At 43.8% G+C, this 21,444-nt stretch overlaps 2 protein-coding genes across 2 annotated transcripts in view; one reads left to right on the top strand and one right to left on the bottom strand.

Annotated features, from left to right (window-relative positions):
• The window catches only part of golgb1 (golgin B1), a 39,093-nt gene extending 33,495 nt beyond the window's left edge, over positions 1-5,598 (bottom strand). Inside the window, exons 1-4 of the mRNA XM_063217231.1 lie at positions 5,506-5,598; positions 4,538-4,625; positions 1,139-1,345; positions 536-658 (exon numbers count right to left, since the gene is read on the bottom strand). Of these exons, the coding sequence (XP_063073301.1) occupies positions 536-658; positions 1,139-1,345; positions 4,538-4,618 (411 nt within the window). The 5' untranslated portion in view covers positions 4,619-4,625; positions 5,506-5,598. The remainder of the gene's footprint in view (positions 1-535; positions 659-1,138; positions 1,346-4,537; positions 4,626-5,505) is intronic.
• A 4,709-nt stretch (positions 5,599-10,307) lies between these two features.
• On the top strand, positions 10,308-19,771 carry guca1aa (guanylate cyclase activator 1Aa). Its single transcript, XM_063217945.1, has 4 exons — positions 10,308-10,505; positions 18,328-18,477; positions 18,955-19,048; positions 19,644-19,771. The coding sequence occupies exons 1-4, from the start codon at positions 10,308-10,310 to the stop codon at positions 19,769-19,771; spliced, it is 570 nt and encodes a 189-aa protein (XP_063074015.1).
• Positions 19,772-21,444: the final 1,673 nt, after the last annotated feature.

The raw sequence follows: 21,444 nt of genomic DNA on the forward strand, positions 1-21,444 counted from the left end.
TGTGTTTGGCTAGTTAGATTAACATCTACTTGCCATTTTGGCTGGTGATGAAATAAATATTATATATAAATATTAAAAAAACGTATTTCCCACTTCCAACTCATACAATATAATGACGGCTCAATTTCTGGGCCTCCCTGTCACCCTGGGCCTGGGAAAACTGACCCGTATGTCCCCCTTTGTCATCTTCCTTGGTTATGCATACAAAGAAAGGAACATAAGGGGTGCATTGCAATATGCACACTCCCGTCCTCCACTTGTGCTTGTGGACTTGCCCCACCTCCGTGGAGAAAACAATAATGTCTCCCAGCTGTCAGCCTAGCCATAACAACTTTTTAGGTACTGTTTTTCTTTCACTATCCCAATTGCAAATGAGAAAATGACATTAGAATTGTGCTTTTCCAAGATATTGAATTCATTTTCTGTCGTCAGTGACATCATCATGAGGTCACAAGCAGGCAAGTGAGCAAGGGAAAACTTGCATATTGGAATCCACACAAGGCCTCGTTCTTCTGTGTGTTTTCTTTCCTCTTACCTGGCTGACGTTGTGCCCCTCCTGTCCTTTCAGCTCGCTGATCTGTTTGTTCAAGGCGGCCATCTTGGCTTTGGCCTGTAGTTTCAGCTTTGTGAATCGTGCGTCGCCCGTCTCCTTCTCTTCCTTTAAACGTAAATGTATATAAATGTAAATACACACAAGTAGAAGCACAAACACACACACACACACACACACACACACACACACACACACACACACACACACACACACACACACACACACACACACACACACACACACACACAGTCAAAATCCTTCTCACTTTTTTGTCTTAGTCTGACATGTGGACCTATACATGTGCAGTAACCAATCAAAAAACCAAAACAGACAAACAGGCAAATTCACTACAGGGCATTATTACTACAATGTTATTATTACGCTTATGTAACAATCAGTGATGTAACCTCTACTAAATTTGAGGCATTACATTTTTAAAAATCTCCCAATCTCCACATGTCTCTCTCTCTCTCTCTCTCTCTCTCTCTCTCTCTCTCTCTCTCTCTCTCTCTCTCGCTCTCTCTCTCTCTCTCTCTCTCTCTCTCTCTCTCGCTCTCTCTCTCTCTCTCTCTCTCTCACACACACCTTCATTTGTCTCTCTGCATGTGCCAGCTGATTGTCCTTCTCCCTGATCATCTCCTTCAGCCGGACCACCAGCTGTTCGGTCTGGGCCAGCCTCTCCAGGGTCTCCTCGTCCGCACCCACCCCAGGCTCCAGTGAGGACGCCCGGGCCTCGGACCCAGCCTCGTCCCCATCCCCATCAGGCAGTGGCTGGGGAACCAGGCCCTCCTCCTGAAGGGGTGGAGAGAGAGAAAGAGGGAAGGAGAAGAGAGGGAGATGGAGAGAGCGACAGAGGGAAGGAGGGAGAGAGAGAGGGAAGGAGAAGCAAGGTAGATGGAGACAGGGAGAGGGGACAGAGGGGGAAGGAGGGAGAGAGAGACATGTAGGGAGAGAGAGATGGAGGCAGGGGAGGGAAAGAAGAGAGTGGGAAAGAAAGAAAGCAGGCGAAAGATGGAGGAAGTGGGATAGAGGGAGGGGGAGAGATGGAGACAGAGAGGAGGGAGAGAGAGAGAGAGATAGAGACAGAGAGAGAGAGAGAGAGAGAGAGAGAGAGAGAGAGAGAGAGAGAGAGAGAGAGAGAGAGAGAGAGAGAGAGAGAGAGAGAGAGAGAGAGAGAAGGAGGGGGGAAGGCACAGTCATAAGAGGAAATGAGATGATGTCTATGTGTAATATTTTGGGAGAACATGACATTGGGATTAATCCAGAGGGCAAGGGCTGACAGGGCAGGGTGGACATGAAACAACATCCCAGGGGCACATTGCAGACTAAATCACAGAATATATTACGATGTACTTTTAAATACAAGCTACATCCGTGTGTGTGTGTGTGTGTGTGTGTGTGTGTGTGTGTGTGTGTGTGTGTGTGTGTGTGTGTGTGTGTGTGTGTGTGTGTGTGTGTGTGTGTGTGTGTGTGTGTGTGTGTGTGTGTGTGTGTGTGTGTGTGTGTGTGTGTACAAATTGAACCATTTGTTTCAATGAGCTCAGGTTTGGTACAATGATGATTAAGTCTAATGCAACAGTAAGTTGTATGTTATTAGTAAAAACGCCATGCATTACGTTATATCAGCATAACAAATGCTTTGATTGCATTTTGCTTCAGTTGCATATTTTAAAAGATTTATAAAAGGAGTAGGGAGAGAAAGAAGGGATTAGACTGGGAAATGACCAGGTCAGACTCAAACCTGTGTCGCCATGGGCATGCTAGGCAATCATGCTACAGTGCATTAATGCAGTACGCCACTGCTTGCATACCCCTCAATTACCTTTTAATTTAATGGGTTAAATCAGTGTTTCTCAACAGGGGTGCCGGGGCACCCTGGGGTGCCGCGGGTCCCCCTCAGGGGTGCCGTGGAAACGTGGCTGATATATAAAGTATGTAATGTAATACATATTTGTCTAAATTGATAAGTTAATGCTAGTCAGTGGAATCTTTCATTTGTCATTTACACACAATAAAGTAGCCTAAATTTAGATCGCCCCAGTCAGCTGCAACTTCGAACGTAGGTTGTGTGACGTCTCCAAATGTGTTACTTTTCTAAGCTTGTGTGGTATTGGATGTGATGCCATGTTACGGCTTGTTGGTTTGGGGTGCCTTGACATTTTTCATGAATTGAAAGGGTGCCTCGCTTAAAAAAAGGTTGAGAAACACTGGGTTAAATGAGTGCAATGCTAAGCTGTAAGCTGGAGAGAAAAGACTGAGGGTACGTACTGCATGCATTTCAGTGACACATGGTTTTGCCTCAGTGCTGTACTAGTCAAAATATAAGAGGACACACTTTGCGGCAGGCTATGATGTGTGTGGACACTGCGCCAACACACTGTGAGGACGGCACATAAGTGCTTACGTAACAACGGCTGTGCTGACAAAACGGATCTGCTGAATGTTTAAATGGAGCATACCGTATATTAGAGTAGTCTCTATGCAAAGAGCTTCAATGATTGCCGAGCAACGGGACCGCATGGCTCAGTCAGTGGGTTAGTCCACAGTCCACCACCGTACCATTACGCCGTTGATTCAGGTTTGGTTCCAGCTCGAGGTTATTTCCTGATCCTTGCCCATCTCTATCTCACTCACCGTTCTGAGCAGGGCTCTAATTTTTTTCATCACCAGGCAAAATGACTTGGCAATACTTACAGTAATAATGGGTCAACGTGGCTAGTAAGTTAGTCTTTTCAACAAGCCAAACTGAAATTTCACAAGCATTTGGCTAGTTGGCTGATGTTAATTTAGAGCCCTGGTGAAAAAGTATGCTTATCAGCGCATGGCTTATTGCTATTGGTAAAGCCGCATGTGTGCAACATGCGCTCTATGGAAGATGAAAAATAAACGACACAGCCACTGCACCAAGAGAACGGGTGACATTCACTGAGCTCTTGTTGAACAAGCCAAAGACAGCAAATGGTTTTGGATAAATCTGAATGCAAACAGCTTGTCAGGATAGGGGCGTGTCACCTCTGTGTTGGTGTGCCAAAGTCTATTCACAACAGCGGCAGAGTAAGACTCCATTCAATAAGAGTGGATTTAGTGGCCATAGCCAACCATCCACTGCTTACTCAAAGCAGACGTGGCACTGCGCTTCTCGTCTCTGTACACACAAAAAATCTGTGATTTTATCAGTCCCAGAAGGGGGTGGATTCCAGCACAGATATGGATCTTATGTTGAACAGAGTGGATATTTAATTTGTGATTGTCTTTTTAAATGTCAACAACTAGCTGGTTTATCTGTCGCAGAAAATTACAACGCAGAAAATATGGGAGAGCCGTAAGACAGCACAAATTAAAACAGGATCCACAGACACACACACACACACACAACAATAATAAAAGCACACACTACACTACACAGTCTGAATGGAACTATAACTGAACAGCATGTTCCTGGCACTGGTGTCCCTGCCCACTGGCTAGATCACTCAGCCAGAGAGTGTGGGGTTGGAGCTGGCCTGAGGATGGGGTTGGGGATGGGGTTAGGGTTGGGGATGGGGATAGGGTTGGGGATGGGGTTAGGGTTGGGGATGGGGTTAGGGTTGGGGATGGGGATAGTGCTGGGTGATGGGGGTGGGGATGGGGCTGGGGTAGCTTAGCTTACCTCAGGGTGCACACATACATGCAAGCCTGCACGCACACCACAAAAACAACAACAAAAACAAAAGCACACACACAGCAGGGCAGAGGCTGCTTACTTTGACACACACACACACACACACTCTCTCTCTCTCTCTCTCTCTCTCTCTCTCTCTCTCTCTCTCTCTCTCTCTCTCTCTCTCTCTCTCTCTCTCTCTCTCTCTCTCTCTCTCTCTCTCTCTCTCTCTCTCTCTCTCTCTCTCTCACTCACACACTCACTCACACACACACACACACACAGCTAGGAATCGGTGCTGGCTTAAAGTAGAGGTTTGGAGTGGGAGCAGGCAGCTTACTTACCCCTGGGGGTGCGTCTGGGGGTTCCTCTCCCGAAAGTTCCTGCAGGACGGAGTTCACCCCCTGGGCCAGACGGCTGAACATGGTGACCCTGTCAGCAACAACAAACACAGTGTACAAGGGTGCACAAGTATTATGCAACAACTGGACCCTCACTTGCAGTTTGCTCTTTTTTTTCAACACACATGCACAGACTGAGTGCTACACAATGAGAGTCAAGACACTGAGAAAAGTCAGATAACATAGGCTAGATAACTGACATATAACTCTGGTAAAGTATAGATAGGCTAAGTGGTTCTCATGCAAGCAATTCAGGAACACAGAACAGAAACTTGACTGACATTCACTTACTCATTCATTTTAAAACATATTTCAAGGAGGTTGACATCTAAGAACAATGTGTTCCCTGTACAGTCTCTCTATCTACTTACAATCTGCGTTTCTTGTTCTCGAATCAACAGAAGGCGATGGTGACAAAATGTTACATTATTCCACCAGATCTCGCGCAGCAATGTTTACTTTTGGAACGACAGAAAGCCACAAGATTCGGAAAATCTCGGCGAAGTGGCGAAAATGCCCGAAATAGCAGGATGTGCTACTGCGACTGCGTCATTTGGATTTGTGTCTACAGAACAGTAAAGATTGGCGAGGTGGATGCCATACTTGGCCTACTCAATCATGACAGTCATGGCACTGGTCACAGTGAAGGTATGAATTAATCGATATGTCAATTGTTCATGCAAGCACAGATTTGAGTGATTATACATAGAGTGCACTGTGCTCGCTGATGAGACTACGTGCTAGCAAACACGCTAGCTACGCTCTGTCCACTGTGTTGTCTTGCATTCAGGTGCTAGGAAGGAGGATAACCATTAACGCTCTTCCTTTGCTGTGCTCAGATAAATGACAGCTATCCCCTGCTTATGTTCATGGGATGATAAGCGATATAACGTTGTCATAACGGCACTTACCTTTGTTAGAACTCCGTGAACAGGTTGCTGTTTTATTCCACAGATTCCGTCTCCAGAATGTCCAAGCTAAGCCACATCACCAAAACATCCCGGAAACAAACCTTTCCGAGCACCGATTGGACCGCTCAGGGCTGCGCAGCAGTAAGGGATCGTCTGTAAAAAGGCAACATTTGAAAGCCGCGACTGCCATCCTGATGCGGAGCCAAGACGCAGAATAGAGTTGAGTTGTAACCACACAGGTCGGAATCCTTTTGCGTTTTACCATGGCGGTGCAGAAGAGAAGAAGCGGACTTGACGTTAGGGTCAACCTTTTAATTCACTACGCTAGGCAGTTGGGCCGTAGCCTGATGCTTCTGGCACACTACACATCGGTTTGCGCACAATTCCTCTCCGGCTCTGTGAGGTGCGTCGTGGGGGTGGCCAGGTGGACCTCCGTGGTAGCGCGGAGCACCTCGGCTGCATTCGAGTCCCTCTACCGACACCTAAACCGGTGGGGAGGACGAAGAACCGACTCGGCGGTGCCCCCGGGGTCATCTTTGACAACCACGCACAGCTTCAGTTCTGAGATTGACAGATAAGGACAGGAGCATCCGGTGATGGGTCTTTTCGTCTCTGTCAACAGTGTATCAGAAAGGTCGCTCGATAACCCCTATCCCTAAGGGTTAGAAGAAGATTAATGTGACATGCATCTACTTTCTATCAAGCTGTATGCCTATTCGTTGGAATGGCAGTTTTAAGCACTTACCATATTTATGCACTAACATAGAATGTAGCTCAGCGTCATATCTATTTGATATATTTTTCTTCGTATATTTTGAAGCAGAACCACTATTTGAAAATGTACATGTATTTTTGTATGTTTGTCTGTCACACAAGGCTATGAAAAGCCTAGGCCTTTATTCCCTGAACACAACAAAATTAGCCTACCGTCAAAGGTAAAAGAGCTGTCAACCTTTTTTGCAAAGCCACTAATTGGTCAGTTGATGTCAAACACATTGATCTCTTTCCTGTACAATCCAATATGTGCCAACACTTAGCCTTTGTGCTGGAGGCTTTTTAAAGACACCTCTGGTTATCTGAAATAAATGGATGTTTAGTCTGTTAGGGGAAGTTGGAATCCAATCAAAGATTCCAGGCAGCACAGAATTCTAATTTTGATTCCAGGAGAGGTGAAGGAAGTCCACACATACAATGCCCTAGTTTGTAAATAGTGGGGACCTTATTTTGCCAGTATTAGCCTACTTTTTATGTGTTGTGAAAGTCCATGTCAGATTTGGTCAGATAATTATACTTTATTTTATTATTATTCCTTTTTTATTGTATTCATTTTTTTCCTTAACGTTTCATTCTGTCATTCAGACCATAAAGCCAGTATCGTTTTTTGTCAGGTCAAGGCAACCAAATCCCATGTGATGAAGCATTTTCATTCAGCTACTATCATTTTTATACATAAATTTAACTACCTATTTATTAACCATTAATACATTATAGTAAGGAACAAATGCTTCTGAAATGTGGCTACTTCATGAATAATGAAGAATAATGTAAAATGAAAAGCAGGGTGGTGAGCTTGATCTTCCTCCGTACAGTTTTGCCCTTGAATGTTTACGCTTAGCCTAGTCTCTTTGTATCGCACTGAACTATTTTGAATTTGATATTTTTCAAAATAAACCTAATATAAAATGTGAATGAATATCTTGTGTGGATATCTTGAGAGAAATATTATGCTCATGGTTAGCCTAAGTTAACTATTGAACTTCCATTGGTCCTGTCTCGTCCTGCAACATCCCAACATGCTACGCGGCTGACCTGGGTTCGATTCAGGCCCTGGTCCTTTGTAGACCCTTCCCCGTCTCAAATGTATGGTTATATTTTTGATATTAGAATAAATGGACTTGAGCATAGGCGTGCACACATATGGACGAGGTGGTGCTGAAGCAACTGCCACTTTGCCCTCCTGGACAAAAGAAATGCTCCTTTTTTTTGTTACAATGTCTACTGTGGTCCATGTTGCTCCACCTCAAGCACCTGCCCCTCAAAATGTCTGTGCACGCCACTGGACTTAAAGGCTAGTAAGGTTCACAGACACGTGCAAACACTCCATAAAGCAAACCAGTTTCTGACTGACTCATGGGCCGACAGTAGCCTAGTAAACTAGCCCCACCCGCCAGCGACCAAAATTATTTTTGCCTCCAAGTGGGTCTAGCCTCGGACAATACCACAGGCCCTGAAACTGGCTGACCAATCACAATGCAGCAGATTTGTTTTAATTTGTTTTGAATCTTTGGATGCAGAGCGGACAGCGTTTTGAGGGAGTGACGACAAAGTGTTGGCCAATAGGCACAGACACAGTTTGGAAAAACAAGCAGTTGTTCCTATCAACAATCTTCCGATGTCTCTTTGATCAGGGCCAGACTAAATATTCACATTTAATCTCACATTCAGTCTGGCTGGCCAGGCTAGGCCGACAGCATGCCAAGAAAATTTGGGTCACAATTGAATGATCATAGAAAGTTGTGGGTCCCAAAACCATTTCAGCGGCAATGCACTGAGATTGTCAGCCACCATAAAACCCCACCGAAGAAGAAGAAAACCATTTCAGTTAAGAACCACTGTACTAGTTCCCTAGTTAACACCAGACGATCTCACAAGTGAGAGTGTGTCTAGATGCAATTTCTGACCTAGGAAAGGTGTGGTGTACGATTGTCCATGGCCGATTATTGGGCGTTAAGAATGTGTCATTTGGCAGGTATACAGGTAGCCCATCCAATCGTGTCAGTTATATCTATTCAAACAAAATGCAGCCCAAGATCTGGAACCCTCGCTGAGGGCAATACATGCTGTCTTTCAGATTGGAGTGATTGTGCACAGCACAGCAGCATGTGATGTTCCACCCTGACCCTACCACCCACCCCAATTCTGAAGCATGCTGTAGCGAAGCGGAGTAGAGTTGCCCAGCTGGGACTCGAACCCAGACCTTCCGGGCTAGTAAACTGGGGCTCTGACCGCTACACCAAAGAGCCAGGCTCATTGGCTTGTCGGTCAGAACACACCCACAACTCTAGTGATGGTCACTCCATCACACTGCGTTCCCCTTCGGGAATTGCACCCGTGCACTTCACACACTCATGGTGTCCCTCACGCAACTGCCCATTATGCTACTCCCATCCAGTGTGCCCCATCATCAATGCTTCACCCATCACTGGGGTCACCAATCCTGGGGTTCCCTCACATGGAATTACGGCTCACACATAATGGGTACGCTTCCGATGGCCTCATGGTAACCATCCCACTTCTGACACCATTTGTAGCGAAGGTGAGTAGAGTTGCCCAGCCGGGACTCGAATCCGGACCTTCTGGGTTAGTAAACTGGGGCTCTGATCACTACACCAAAGAGCCAGGCTTGTTGGCTTGACAGTCAGAACACACCCACGACCCTAGTGATGGTCACTCCATCACACATGCCCTAAAAAAGGGGAAGGCTCTTTACATAATCATGAGACAGCAGCAATAGATAACACCATGTACCTGTTCATGCATGAATAACGGCATTTATTTCATAATCAGTAATGCCTGGGAAGACAGCCAAAAGTTACAGTATACAGCAAGTCAGCATGTCTCTGCCGGCTTCAAAACACCTGAACTGTGGAGGGAGCCAGCAAGGTTGGCGTCTGCGGTGTCAGATGCACACAAGGCTTGTGTGAAAAAATGTACATTGTAGCCAAAGGCCGAAGTTAGAGGCTAAAACTGGAGCAACAAAGGTTTCGGACCTAGCCCATTCTCAATGTCTCCAATCAGTAGACTGGAGGAGGGAGCCAACAGTACATTGGCAATACAATTACAATCCTTCCTCTCACTGCTCCTCACATCCCTCCCCAACTCGGGCCTTAGCCAAAGGCTCCTTAAGCTGTTTAAAGTGCTACTCCTGCTGGATTACTTCCAGTGATTAGGGACAGAGCAAAACACAGTCAAGGGCGTGGCAGGAGGGGTGTCAGTGGCACGGGTGCGGGATGGGATGGGGTAGCATCTGGCTGTCTTGTTGTGCCCCCACACTACAAATACGCCTCCCCTGCGCCCGTCCCTCCCACTTGTACTTCTCAGGGACCCAGGGTTGCGTGACTGTGAGGTGTGAGGTCTGAGGTCATATCTCCCCTTCCACAGTAGACCAATCGGGACGTCCAGAGGATATACCAACGCACACCGACACACACTTTCCGGCACACAGATACACACGTGCACACACACACTCGCCCCCCGAGGACTTGCACACTGCTGATTCTGCTGCATCATCTCAAGGCTTCATCCAGCTGGTCCAGGAGTCAGCCAGTCCGTCCACGTCCATCTGTCTGGTCAGTTCGCCCGTCAGTCCGTTCATCAGACGGTCAGTACCTCAGTCAGGACACAGTCAGTCAGTTTTCAGTACTTCCATCAGTTGGCCAGTCCACTGGTCCATCTGTTCGTCTGTGCATCCGTCAGTCAGAACTTTGCAGGTGGTCAAACACTTCAAGTCACCTTTGACAAACAGACAGATAGACGAGTTAGTACGGTACATTCAGTCAGTTAGTCCATCCGCCAGTCCGTCACTAACAGTCGGCAACACAAATACAACACACACCTCTAAGCAATTTGACAGGTAGACAGATAAGGAGAAAGTAGCAGGCTGTCAAACACTTCAAGTCACCTTTGACAAACAGACAGACAGACGAGTTAGTACATTCAGTCAGTTAGTCCATCAGTCGGCAACACGAATACGACACACTTCTCAACTTTCTGACAGGAGTACAGACAGAAGACAGCAAAAGATGGGCAACACGTCGGGCTGCACGGTGGACGACCTGCAGGCGGTAGAGATGCACCTGTGGTACAAGAAGTTCATGGTGGAGTGCCCCTCGGGTCAGCTCACGCTGCACGAGTTCAAGCAGTTCTTTGGCCTCACCAGCCTGGACAGCGACGCCGACGCCTACATCGAGCAGATGTTCCGCACCTTCGACATGAACAAGGTAAGGAAAGGGAAGGAATTGGATGGGGCTTACCTTGGCACCTTTGCTGTTTGGAATTTGGCACAAATATCTTGATATGGAAAATAGATGGGGTTTACCTTGACATCTTTGCTGTTTGGAATTTGAAGGAATAAGGTGAGGGATGGCACAAATATCTTGAACGAGTTCAAGCAGTTCTTTGGCCTCAAGGGCCTGGATAGCGATGCCGACTCTTACATTGAGCAGATGTTTTGCACATTCGACATAAACAAGCTAAGGAAAGGAAAGGAATTGGATGGGGTTTATCAAAAACTTAGTTTAGGAGCGCTTCCTGGACTCTGAAAAAGTTTGGTTGAGGTGCTCTTTGGATAGGGAAAAAAACTGAAGATGCAAAACTGAAGAAAATCCAAGGCACTCACCTTTTGAAAAAATTTAAAAGCCTTTACTGTGATGGCTTTGTCATATTAGACATTTAAAAGACCGCAACGCATTTCGGCAGTCATGCCTTCTTCAGGGAGTCAAAACCAAAACCCTGAAGAAGGCATGGCTGCCGAAATGCGTTGGGGTCTTTTAAATGTCTAAGAGAGTGCCTTGGATTTTCTTCAGTTTTGGAAGGGGTTTATCTTGGGACCTTTGCTGTTTGGAATTTGAATGAATACGGTGAGGGCTGGCACAAATATAGTAATATGCAAAAAAGCATGACTTTTGCAGACCTTTTATTTCTTTTCTCTTTGTTTCAGCTTGTATTGTAAGGATGCCTGTGGTAGTAGGCCATAATAGACTTTATTGCATCCAAACTGTAAGCACATAAAGAGTTCAGATGCAAAACCCCTAATTACATTTCTGAAGACCTGCACTTCTATATTTTTAGAGAACCCCATTGTTGGTTTGGTTTACATTCATGTAGTTGATAATACATATTAATAGTTATATTACATAAATACAATGAAAAAATATGCAATTTTGATAGCTTTGTATTAAATAAAAATGAATTAAGATTATTTTCTAAAAAAGCACTTAGGGGGGTTTGCATCTGAACTCTTCATATAATGACTGAGTAAAAACAAATTAAAAGGTGAGGGCTGTCTCAGATAGATGCAGATGTTCTGCACCTTTGTAAGGAGGTTGTGTCCCCTATGAGTGACAATAGTGTGTAACAACAATAGGGTTTGATACAATGTAGTAGATGGTCCCCATCTGCAACCGGAACAAATTAAAGCCTGAGGTTGATTTTTGCAAAAGCTTGATTTTTGCATGTTTGACATGGATAAGGCAAGGGATGGGTTAAAATCTGAGGTGCAGATTTAGAGTTGCAATATTGTATAATGTTTGGTGTGTGTGTGTGTGTGTTTTACTGCGGGCAGAAATTCAACTATGCTATTTCAAAGGAACTACCCATAATATACTGGTACTTGCATGATGATCTGTCTATTTTGGCATGGAAGGGGAGACACAATGTGCCCGTGTCATCATGTTCCCAAGACCAAAGGACATAATTCCGCCCTTTATAGCCTTGTATGTAGTGTTGGGCAGTAATGCATTACAAAAGTAATTACTGTAATGCATTACTTTTTGCTGTAATGCAGTAATGTAAGGCATTACAGGGCAAAACTCTGTAATATTTATTTAGTTACAATGCTAAACAACTTGAGTTCAAATGCATTACAATGACCTGGATTTGGTATTCAGTATGGTGGGTCAGAAAGAAGCTATTCCTGAGACTGGTAGTTTTTAGTCTGCATGCTGCCAAAAACACCTCCTGGGTTGGAGGTGAAAAAGTCATGACTCATGAGCTTGATTTACACTGTAATAAATTGCCAGATCCATATTTAGGCCTACAGTTCTTTGGGCGAGAGTAGGCCTAACTAAAGGAATGCAAAAGTAGTGTAATGCCTTAAATTTTAAAAATAGTAATATTGTAGTGTAAGGGATTATTTGGAAAAAACAGTAACATGTAATCAGTATTGCATTACAGTTTTTGAGTAACTTGCCCAACACTGCGTATATAGCCTGGTATTGTCTTGCCTGATGGTATATTCACCATCAGCAAATGGCACTCACAACAGTGTCACCAATCCAGACCATCGATGTGTCACGTCTTATTAATAGGTCTAATGAGAGAATTAGGATGAGAGATGTGTTGTCTCCACTCTAGGATGTTCATCTGCTTACTGCAGCATGTGCACGGTACATGTTGTCTCTGTCTTCATGCTCTGAGCATGTTCATTTGTTGAGCTGTTATGAGACGGGGCTCAGAAGCAGGCAGGAAGGGCCGTAACCAGACATTTTCAAATACTGCATGCTCTGCTGCATACTGTACATTTAGAATGCTTCAAACACTTCAGTCAAAACTCTTAAGTTTGTTTTCATTAATCACTGCCTTGAGGATAAATGGGGGTGGTGTATACAGACTGCATTTATCATTGTTGATCATATATCGAATTTCACCATAGATAAATTCTACATTACTGAAAAAAAAATACAGAGGACATGACCTCTGTGTCCTCAATGGTAATTACGACCATGCAGGCAGGTATAACAAATCTGTCTGGGTGAATGTCTCTCCAGACATCATTTATATATTGCAGTCCAAGAAATTAAAATGGTGGAATGCATTCATATTCTGCTCTTATTCAACTCAAACCTGTCTGTGTCACTGATCTCTATGAAATACTGGGTAGCTGGCTATTATCTACTAAGATCTGATATATAAATCAATATTTGACAGCAAATTCAGGGCCGTAACGAGACATTTTCAAAAACCAAGGTTAAATATTGTGCTGCATTGCATACTGTACATTCAGAATGCTTCAAACTCTACAGTCAAACACTTAAGTTTGTTTTCATTAATCACTGCCTTGAGGATGCGCTCTGGAATGTGTATCCATGACTCGCGCACTGACTGTTGCGAGGCTTGCTATTCTGATATTAGTCTATAGTCGGGATATTTCATGATTTAAAATATATGGGCTGTGAGGCAAATACATGGGAATTGGGATGGCTCATACAACTGAATTTACCATTGTTGATCATTGATCGATGTTCATCTTAGATACATTTTAGGACAGAGGACATGACCTCTGTGTCCTCAATGGTAGTTAAGGCCATGAGCAAATTGATTTAACGCTTAATCAGATGACGACAGCTACTGTATGGCAACCTGGGACTTTGATGGATGGTTGGATGTGTTATACCCAGGGCTTCGAACCGGTTCAAGGAACGAAAACCGGAAATGGGAACGAACTGAATTTTACGCAATTTTATGAGGAGCAGTTCATAAAAATAGACTTGATAGGCCCACAAAATACTTCCGGGAACGATAAGAACGAACAATATTTTGCGTTCTGAACCGGTTCAGGAACTAAATTTTGGTGGCGGAACGAATTCAGGAACGAAACGTTAAATAAAGGCCTACCTGAACCGTTCGGAACGGAACGATTGAAAAATAATTTCGTTTACAAGCCCTGGTTATACCTGTATTTGTATAGATTATGAATATGTGGATCATTATATAATAAAATAAACCAATTGATCAGAAAAAAGAAAGTTGCCAGGTTGAATCTCACTTTTACCAGGAATATAGACCTTGAGGACGTTTGTGCAAACACCCCATATCGCCACAATCCCAGGGACTGTAACCAATACCAAATTTGTCCTGCACCCTGAAAAACACAAAATGGCACAGGACTTAAGTACCCTATGGTTCATAAAACAGCACATACAGTACGGTGTCTAAAATGTCCAATCTTTGCTCCACACACCCAATATACAGGATCATATAGATGCATTGATTACAATTCAGACAATCAAGTATGGATCTGGTGCCTGAAATAAAAAATGTAGACTGTTCCCCACCCCCCTCTTTCATTTAATCCATTCTAGCCTGGAGTGACATATGCTGCATTCAGGCTCTTTTTAAAAAAATTCAAATCTGGGTATGTTAGAGCCGAATGAACACATTCTAATGCGAAATGAAGGTCCTAGCTTTTAAATGCAACTTATTTCATATTTTGGAGGCTGAGATATTTAGATATTTAGGAAGAAGTGACCTTTTCCCAAAAATGGGTTAAGACTGGCTGAGAGTCTACTCTTAAAAATGCTGCTTGGAGTGGCTGATTAGTGTGACCAGGGGCGCTGAAAGCTTTGGCTGGGCCTGGGACGAAGACATCTGAAAGGGGCTCAAACCCAATACACACAATGTATTGAGGATCCAATTCTGGGCCCCTTTTCTCACTGGGCATGGGACAAGTAGCCCCTTTGTGCCCATCTGTCTGCTTTACTGACTGTGATAAATGGAGGAGCGAGGTGGCAGACACAGTCCACTGCGAGATTGGAGATTAGGAAGCTCCTTTAGCGTAGGTAGGTAGGTGCCGCCGTGCCCTCAGCACTAATTGATTGCCACTCACCTTAAGGTCAGCTGGCAAGGCTGAGAGATGCCAATAAATTCTAAAAATCTACCAGAAGACTTCATTACTGCAGGCTTACAAGGGCAGGGTAGGACAGGGGGGGATAGAGGAGAAAAAAACACAAGAGCGAGTCCTGATCGCTTCCCTGTGATCAGGGCCGGATTAAGATGGCCTGGGGCCCCTAGGCTACTGGTTGCTGTGCCCACCCGGCAGGTGGGGGCCTCTAGGCTGCAGCCACATCTAGCCGGTGCATTAATCAGGCCCTGCCTGTGATGTATGATTGACCTCTGCTGTGAAAATTACAAATACAGGCGCATGCGATAAATTCATCATATCTAATTTACGGCCTCATGATTTGTCTTATTATTACAAGGTATAGGGAAGAAAAAAGTCCTCTGCAACTGCCTTATTTACAATACTGTATGTATATCAGAATCTCAAGTAATGCCTCCTCTGACCTCCGCTGGGGAGATTAATATGCAGCCTCATGCAATAAATTCATCAAATCTTAATGCAAGGCTTCATCAGAGTTCTAACAAGGCATAGAGGAAAAAGGAGGTTCAGAGCTAGTCCCTTTCATCAAAGTCTCCTGTGACGTGTCATTCTACCTCTGCTGTGATTATTAATGCACAGACGTGTGCAATAAATTAATCAAATCTAATACAGGACTTCATCTGTTGCACAGTATAGCAGAGGACAGGACACAGACTTATGCATAAATGAAACGATGACATTTTAAAGGGGTTCTTAAAATGTTCCGGAATGTGTTTATCAGCATGAGATGTGGTGTCTACATGATGTCACTTTTTCAATCTTGTACCAATGGGAATTAAAGCAAATGTTACCAACAATGTGAAAAAGGAACATGTAGACACATGCATAAATTAGGCCAACACGCCTTTCCAAAATATCCTGCCTCTTTTTTGCAGTTTAGCCCATTGATGCCTAAAGCACCTGCAAAAACGGCTGCTGGGTGCCTAAGCCCTTGTTGGGAAAGTTGCCCTCAGCCAATAAAAACCTAAATATCTCAGCCTCTGATGCACAATGCACATAAAAACATGAAATGAGTTGCCTTTAAACCCTAAGACCCTCAACTTGCATTAGAATGTGTTCATTCAGGTGTAACATACCCACATTTGTATTAAAAAAGCTAAAATCTCAAGAGCCTGAATGCAGCGTATATGTGTCTCTCTCCAGGCACCAAAGGTTAAACAACACATACGACTCATCAGGCTAAAATGGGTTAAATCACATAGAATTTAGAGCTTTATGACCAAGTGGAATTGAAAGACAGCCAAAAAGTGATGCCAAGGGACACTGGATGTGTTGGAGGTCAGCACAGACAGACAGGCAGGCAGACAGACAGCCAGGCAGGCAGGTAAGCAGGCAGGTAGGCAGGCAGGCAGAGTTAATTTAAGTAGAGGATGGATCAGAGTTATTACCACAGGCCTAATACTCAGATTAATAATCCATCAAAGCCGATTTTGTCACGTTCTCTGCGTGTGACTGATTATGTTATTATTAATAAGCTCAACCAATAAAGCCTTCAGGTCCTGTTCAAACAGTGCAGACTAGAGAAAAGGGTAAAGGTAGTTATAAAAGAAGTAGGAAAAATCTGCGCACTGCTGCTGCTCACCAATTTATTAAATGCAACGTTTCGACCTCAGACGGTCCTCGTCAGGTGTATAGGTGACACCTATAGACCTGACGAGGACCGCCTGAGGTCGAAACTTGTTTAATAAATCTGTGAGCAGCTACACATGTGCAGGTTTTTCCTTCTTGTTTTACACGTCTTTGTTTGATCCAGCACCTGTTTTACTGGATGTGCGTGCCTCCCTCACACTACTAAAGGTAGTTATAAACCATAGAGGCCCGTGAAGTGAATTCAGTAGGGCTGCACATCCTGCTGTGAGTTAATGAACAACTGAACCTTTTTATGAGTCCATTAACTTGTGGTTGAAGAAGAGGTGTTCACACAACCCTGCCTCTGTTGATGCTCATGTAAGATGGTTACAGTGCAAATATTGTTAATAATATCCAGAACTATATTAGGTATGCTGGCATGGAGCTGCTTTTTATGTTTTGGGGTGGCTACATAGACATAATGTCCACTACACCAGTGGTTCCCAACCTTTTTCTTAGGGGACCCATGTTTTTACTATTGTAAGCTTTGGTGACCCAACCACGCGAGCGCCCGCACGAGACGGAGTCACAAGATGCCCTCCGTTTCCTGCGATAACTCATTTTAGTTATTTTATTCCTCAATTCGTCTTTGGTCAAATATAGAATAAATGTTTAATGTAGCACTTACAATTTGTTGCGTCTATGCATTTATTAGTTAAATGCTTTGTCTTTTATTCAACATGGGCTATATATATTTAAAACGAAACCCCTTAAAATCAAGAGGGCTTCGCGACCCCCTGTGGATCTTTGGCGACCCATAAGGGGGGTCCCGACCCATAGGTTGGGAACCACTGCACTACACTATACTTCATGTAATATGTCTACATGTCGCTTTCTATGGCTATGTATGTAGAATCATGGAGAACGATAGCTAATGCCATCTAATACTGTATAGCAGGGGTATTCAATTAAATGTCAACGAGGGCCAATTTTTCTAATTCCTCCCAGTAAAGGGGGCGAACTGTACGTATGTAATATGGTTGCCAACTGTCAATGAAAAAAATACGGGACAATGCATTGAGGTGGGGGGTCTGGGGGTCCTCCCCCAGAAAGTTTAGCATTTCAGTAGATGCAATTCCTTGCATTGTAATGTCCCATGTCCCATTTCAGCTCGATACAGAACCCATAGTTTTATTTCTAAATTCCGAAAAACAATTCCATATTTCAAGGGGGCTTGTGGGGGGCCGGAACCTTGCCATCCAAGGGCCGCATCTGGCCCCAGGGCCGCCATTTGAATAGCCCTGCTGTATAGAATACTATACTTATCCACTTCTCCCTCTGTCCCAGCCGTTGCCTAGTGGAGAGGGGCGTTAGATCAGAGGGTTGCAGCTTTGAATCTCACCCTTCCACTCCCTATCTCACTCCATGGCTGAGGTGCCCTTTGGGGCAAGGCACCTAACCCCACACTACTCGGGGACTGTAACCAATACCCTGCACTGAAAATAGCCTAACTGTAAGTCGCTTTTGGGTAAAAGTGTCAGCTAAATGTAATGGATGGGTTTTAATGTGGAGGAGAGGAATGTAGGTATGTAGAGGAGTGTATATTGGAGTATTATATGAATAGATGCGTATATGGATGTCTGAGGATGTTTTTTGTGTCTACTGTATGTGTGAAAATGGTGTCTATATGCATTGTAATGAGATGTGTACTACAAAGATCTAACCTGATGGAACTAAATAGTCTGATATGAAAACAAATATCGCTATGGGACAATAAATAATCTAATCTAGTCTAATGTGTTCCCATGTATTAGGATGGCTACATTGACTTCATGGAGTACGTTGCCGCCCTGAGCCTGGTGATGAGAGGCAAGATGGAGCACAAGCTGCGCTGGTACTTCAAGCTCTACGACGTGGACGGCAACGGCTGCATCGACCGACATGAGCTCCTCAACATCATCAAGGTGAGAGAGGTCCTCCAGGCCTCTGTACACAGTATTACACTATGGACATGAGCTCCTCAACATCATCAAGGTGAGAGAGGTCCTCCAGGCCTCTGTACACAGTATTACACTATGGACATGAGCTCCTCGACATCATGTGAGAGAGGTCCTCCAGGCTTCTACACACACAGTATTACACTATGGACATGAGCTCCTCGACATCATGTGAGAGAGGTCCTCCAGGCTTCTACACACACAGTATTACACTACTGTATGGAGCAGAGCTATCCTATAAGACATGAGCTCCTCAACATCATCAAGGTTAGAGATGTCCAGGCCTCTATCTATACACAGTATTACACTACATGAACTCCTCAACATCATCAAGGTGAGGAAGGTTCAAGGGTGATAATGTAAGGACACTCAAAGTAAAAGACCATCACGGCACCCAAAGTAATATAGTCTCTTGTTAAATGTTTATTCCCTCTCTTTCCTCAGGCCATTCGCGCCATCAATGGAAGTGAGAAGAATGAGCTCACCGCTGAGGAGTTCACCAACAAAGTGTTCGACAGGATCGATATAAACGGAGATGGTTAGTTCCTCTACTAGGCTACTACTTCTGCTTCCACTACTATGAACCAGTGGGCAAAAATGGAATTCAGTAGTTACAATGTAGTGCGACATATTCCAAATAACCTTGTTAACCTTTACTTCAGTGGTTCTTAACCCTTTTTACATAAAGCATCCCCTTACTTATGCCCAAGACAAGCCGTGCACCCCCAAACCAAACTTCTACTCGTGTATATGCACCAAAAAATGATTTAGTGATTAATTACAATGATTCTTGCTTGAGACATTAATCAATACCGTAATGACTTTAAAAGGGAACCAAAACATGCTTTAATTTGGCTGAATTATAATGTTCCCAAGCAAAATTTCGGTCACAACACAAACAAAATTCTGCGCACCCCCTGGAATCTCTGGTGCACCCCCAGGGGGTGCCCACACCCCAGGTTAAGAACCAGCAAATCACCTGCCTGAATTGGACAGGTAAAAACCAAGTCATGTGGAATATGTGGCACTGGATCGTAACTAACTAATCCAATTTTGCCCATAAGTGGCTTTATTTATTTTGTCACTTCTTTTCATCTTGGTTTCTTTTTTCTTTCTTCTCCTTCCCGTTTCAGGTGAGCTGTCTTTGGAGGAGTTTGTGGCGGGCGCCAAGTCAGACGAGGAGTTCATGGACGTCATGATGAAGAGCACAGACCTCAGCCACATAGTAGCCATGATACACAACCGCCGAAACAGCGTGTGACCACACACACACACACACAGGAGTGACTATATAGCACGGACCTCACACACAAAAGTCACCATACATAATCACTGGAAAAATGTTTCTCGCCTCGATCTCTCTCTCTTTCACACACAAACGCACTCTGTCTCTCACCCAGCACCCCCTCAAAGATATCCCCCATTGAGCACTTGGGTCAAATTCACAGCATATGTTTCTTATTTTCCATAGCTATGTCAATCTCTGCCCATTAACAAATAGCACCAATTACAGTCCTCTCTCCTGTGATGTAACCGATTTTCCTCATCCAGAAGAGTGGTGATCTTTCGTTCAGCGATTTAGCCCAATTTAGCCTCAAAAGAAGATTCTATAAACGGGGGGCATTTTGGGGACACATAAAAAACCCTGTCATGCGTTTTTTTCTGCCTATGCACTCAACATAGGTGATTTCATTACACTAATTTACTGTAGTTGGCAACCTTTATTTTTTGGTGTTCACCCTTGCTGACCTTTCTTTAAGCTGATAAAAGAATAAACGGGGCACAGCAAACCAATCTAACCTCAAAAGAGGCTTATAGTATAAATGGGGGCCGGCAATCCCATGCCAAGTTATCTGATGGAGACAGGGAACATCTCTCCTGCAGAATCCATTGCCCAAGGCCGATACAAGGTGGCAGATCAGCCATTGAGGTTTTTAGGCTTCAAATTTCTTCAGTTTATGAATACTATTTTCAAAAGATAAGGTAAAAAATAGATATTTTAGAGGATGGCTTGGAAATGCATTAGATTGGGAATTTTGTGGGCTTACTGTATGCCATTCAGAGGTCACAATGTTAGATGAATCATCCCCAAATAACCAATTTCAGATCTAGTTTTCATTGTAAGGAAGGGTCAATGGGCCAGACCAAAAATGTCTCCGTAAGGGGAATACTTCATCTGGAGCTGATTCCTCTTTGATGTCATTGTTTGCATGTTTTTTCAACATTTGTAATTTTGAGGGGCTGAGCTAGAGCCCCAAAATAAAGATTATTTTTGTACACATCCATAAACATGAACCAATCACAGCATGTGCTTATTTCCATAAGCTACTTGTACATCCACATCATCTATGACGACCTGATTTATTTTTTCAAAGTCACTGTTTGCACTTTCTGCACAAAACAAAGACAGTATAAACACAACATTAATTGTACTTGAGCAAATGTATTTGTTTTAAAAGCTTGGTCAAAACAGGCTTTTTTCTGTATATACTGTAGTCTACATAGGCTACTGTACGTATATGTACATGTACATATTGATCAATCAATGGCTGTTTCTACATTAATCATACATTTTTGGTCAGTGTCATGCTATAGTATCTTGTATCTTACAGCATATTGTATATATGTCATCACGGAATGAGATAGTGTGGTATCTGTCATCATCTTTTCATTTATCGTGCAACAACTAGTAGGTACTGGATGCCTATGAACACAACACAATACTGTATGTAATGTTGAATGTGTGCCTTCTGTAAGTTCACTTACAGAACCGTTTCTGCTTTTGTTTGGACAATAAACAGGATTATGAAGTCACAAGTCCCCAAGTTATTGGTCTAAGGTCTAGAATATGGAGCTATTTTAAGGTCATAAGTCTTACAGCTCCACAAAACGCATTTCAAATGTGTAAGTTGCACCTTGTACTTGCAGGGTTAT

The sequence above is a fragment of the Engraulis encrasicolus genome, chromosome 15 (genome assembly GCF_034702125.1).
Source record: "Engraulis encrasicolus isolate BLACKSEA-1 chromosome 15, IST_EnEncr_1.0, whole genome shotgun sequence".
Taxonomy (NCBI): Eukaryota; Metazoa; Chordata; class Actinopteri; order Clupeiformes; family Engraulidae; genus Engraulis; species Engraulis encrasicolus.

What these genes read in the sequence shown, in the direction of transcription:
- guca1aa (XM_063217945.1), top strand. Translation starts at nt 10,308, where the DNA reads ATGGGCAACACGTCGGGCTGCACGGTGGACGACCTGCAGGCGGTAGAG. An exon ending in AGCTCCTCAACATCATCAAG is followed by an intron (nt 18,478 to 18,954) that starts GTGAGAGAGGTC and finishes CTCTTTCCTCAG; the next exon opens with GCCATTCGCGCCATCAATGG. An exon ending in GATCGATATAAACGGAGATG is followed by an intron (nt 19,049 to 19,643) that starts GTTAGTTCCTCT and finishes TTCCCGTTTCAG; the next exon opens with GTGAGCTGTCTTTGGAGGAG.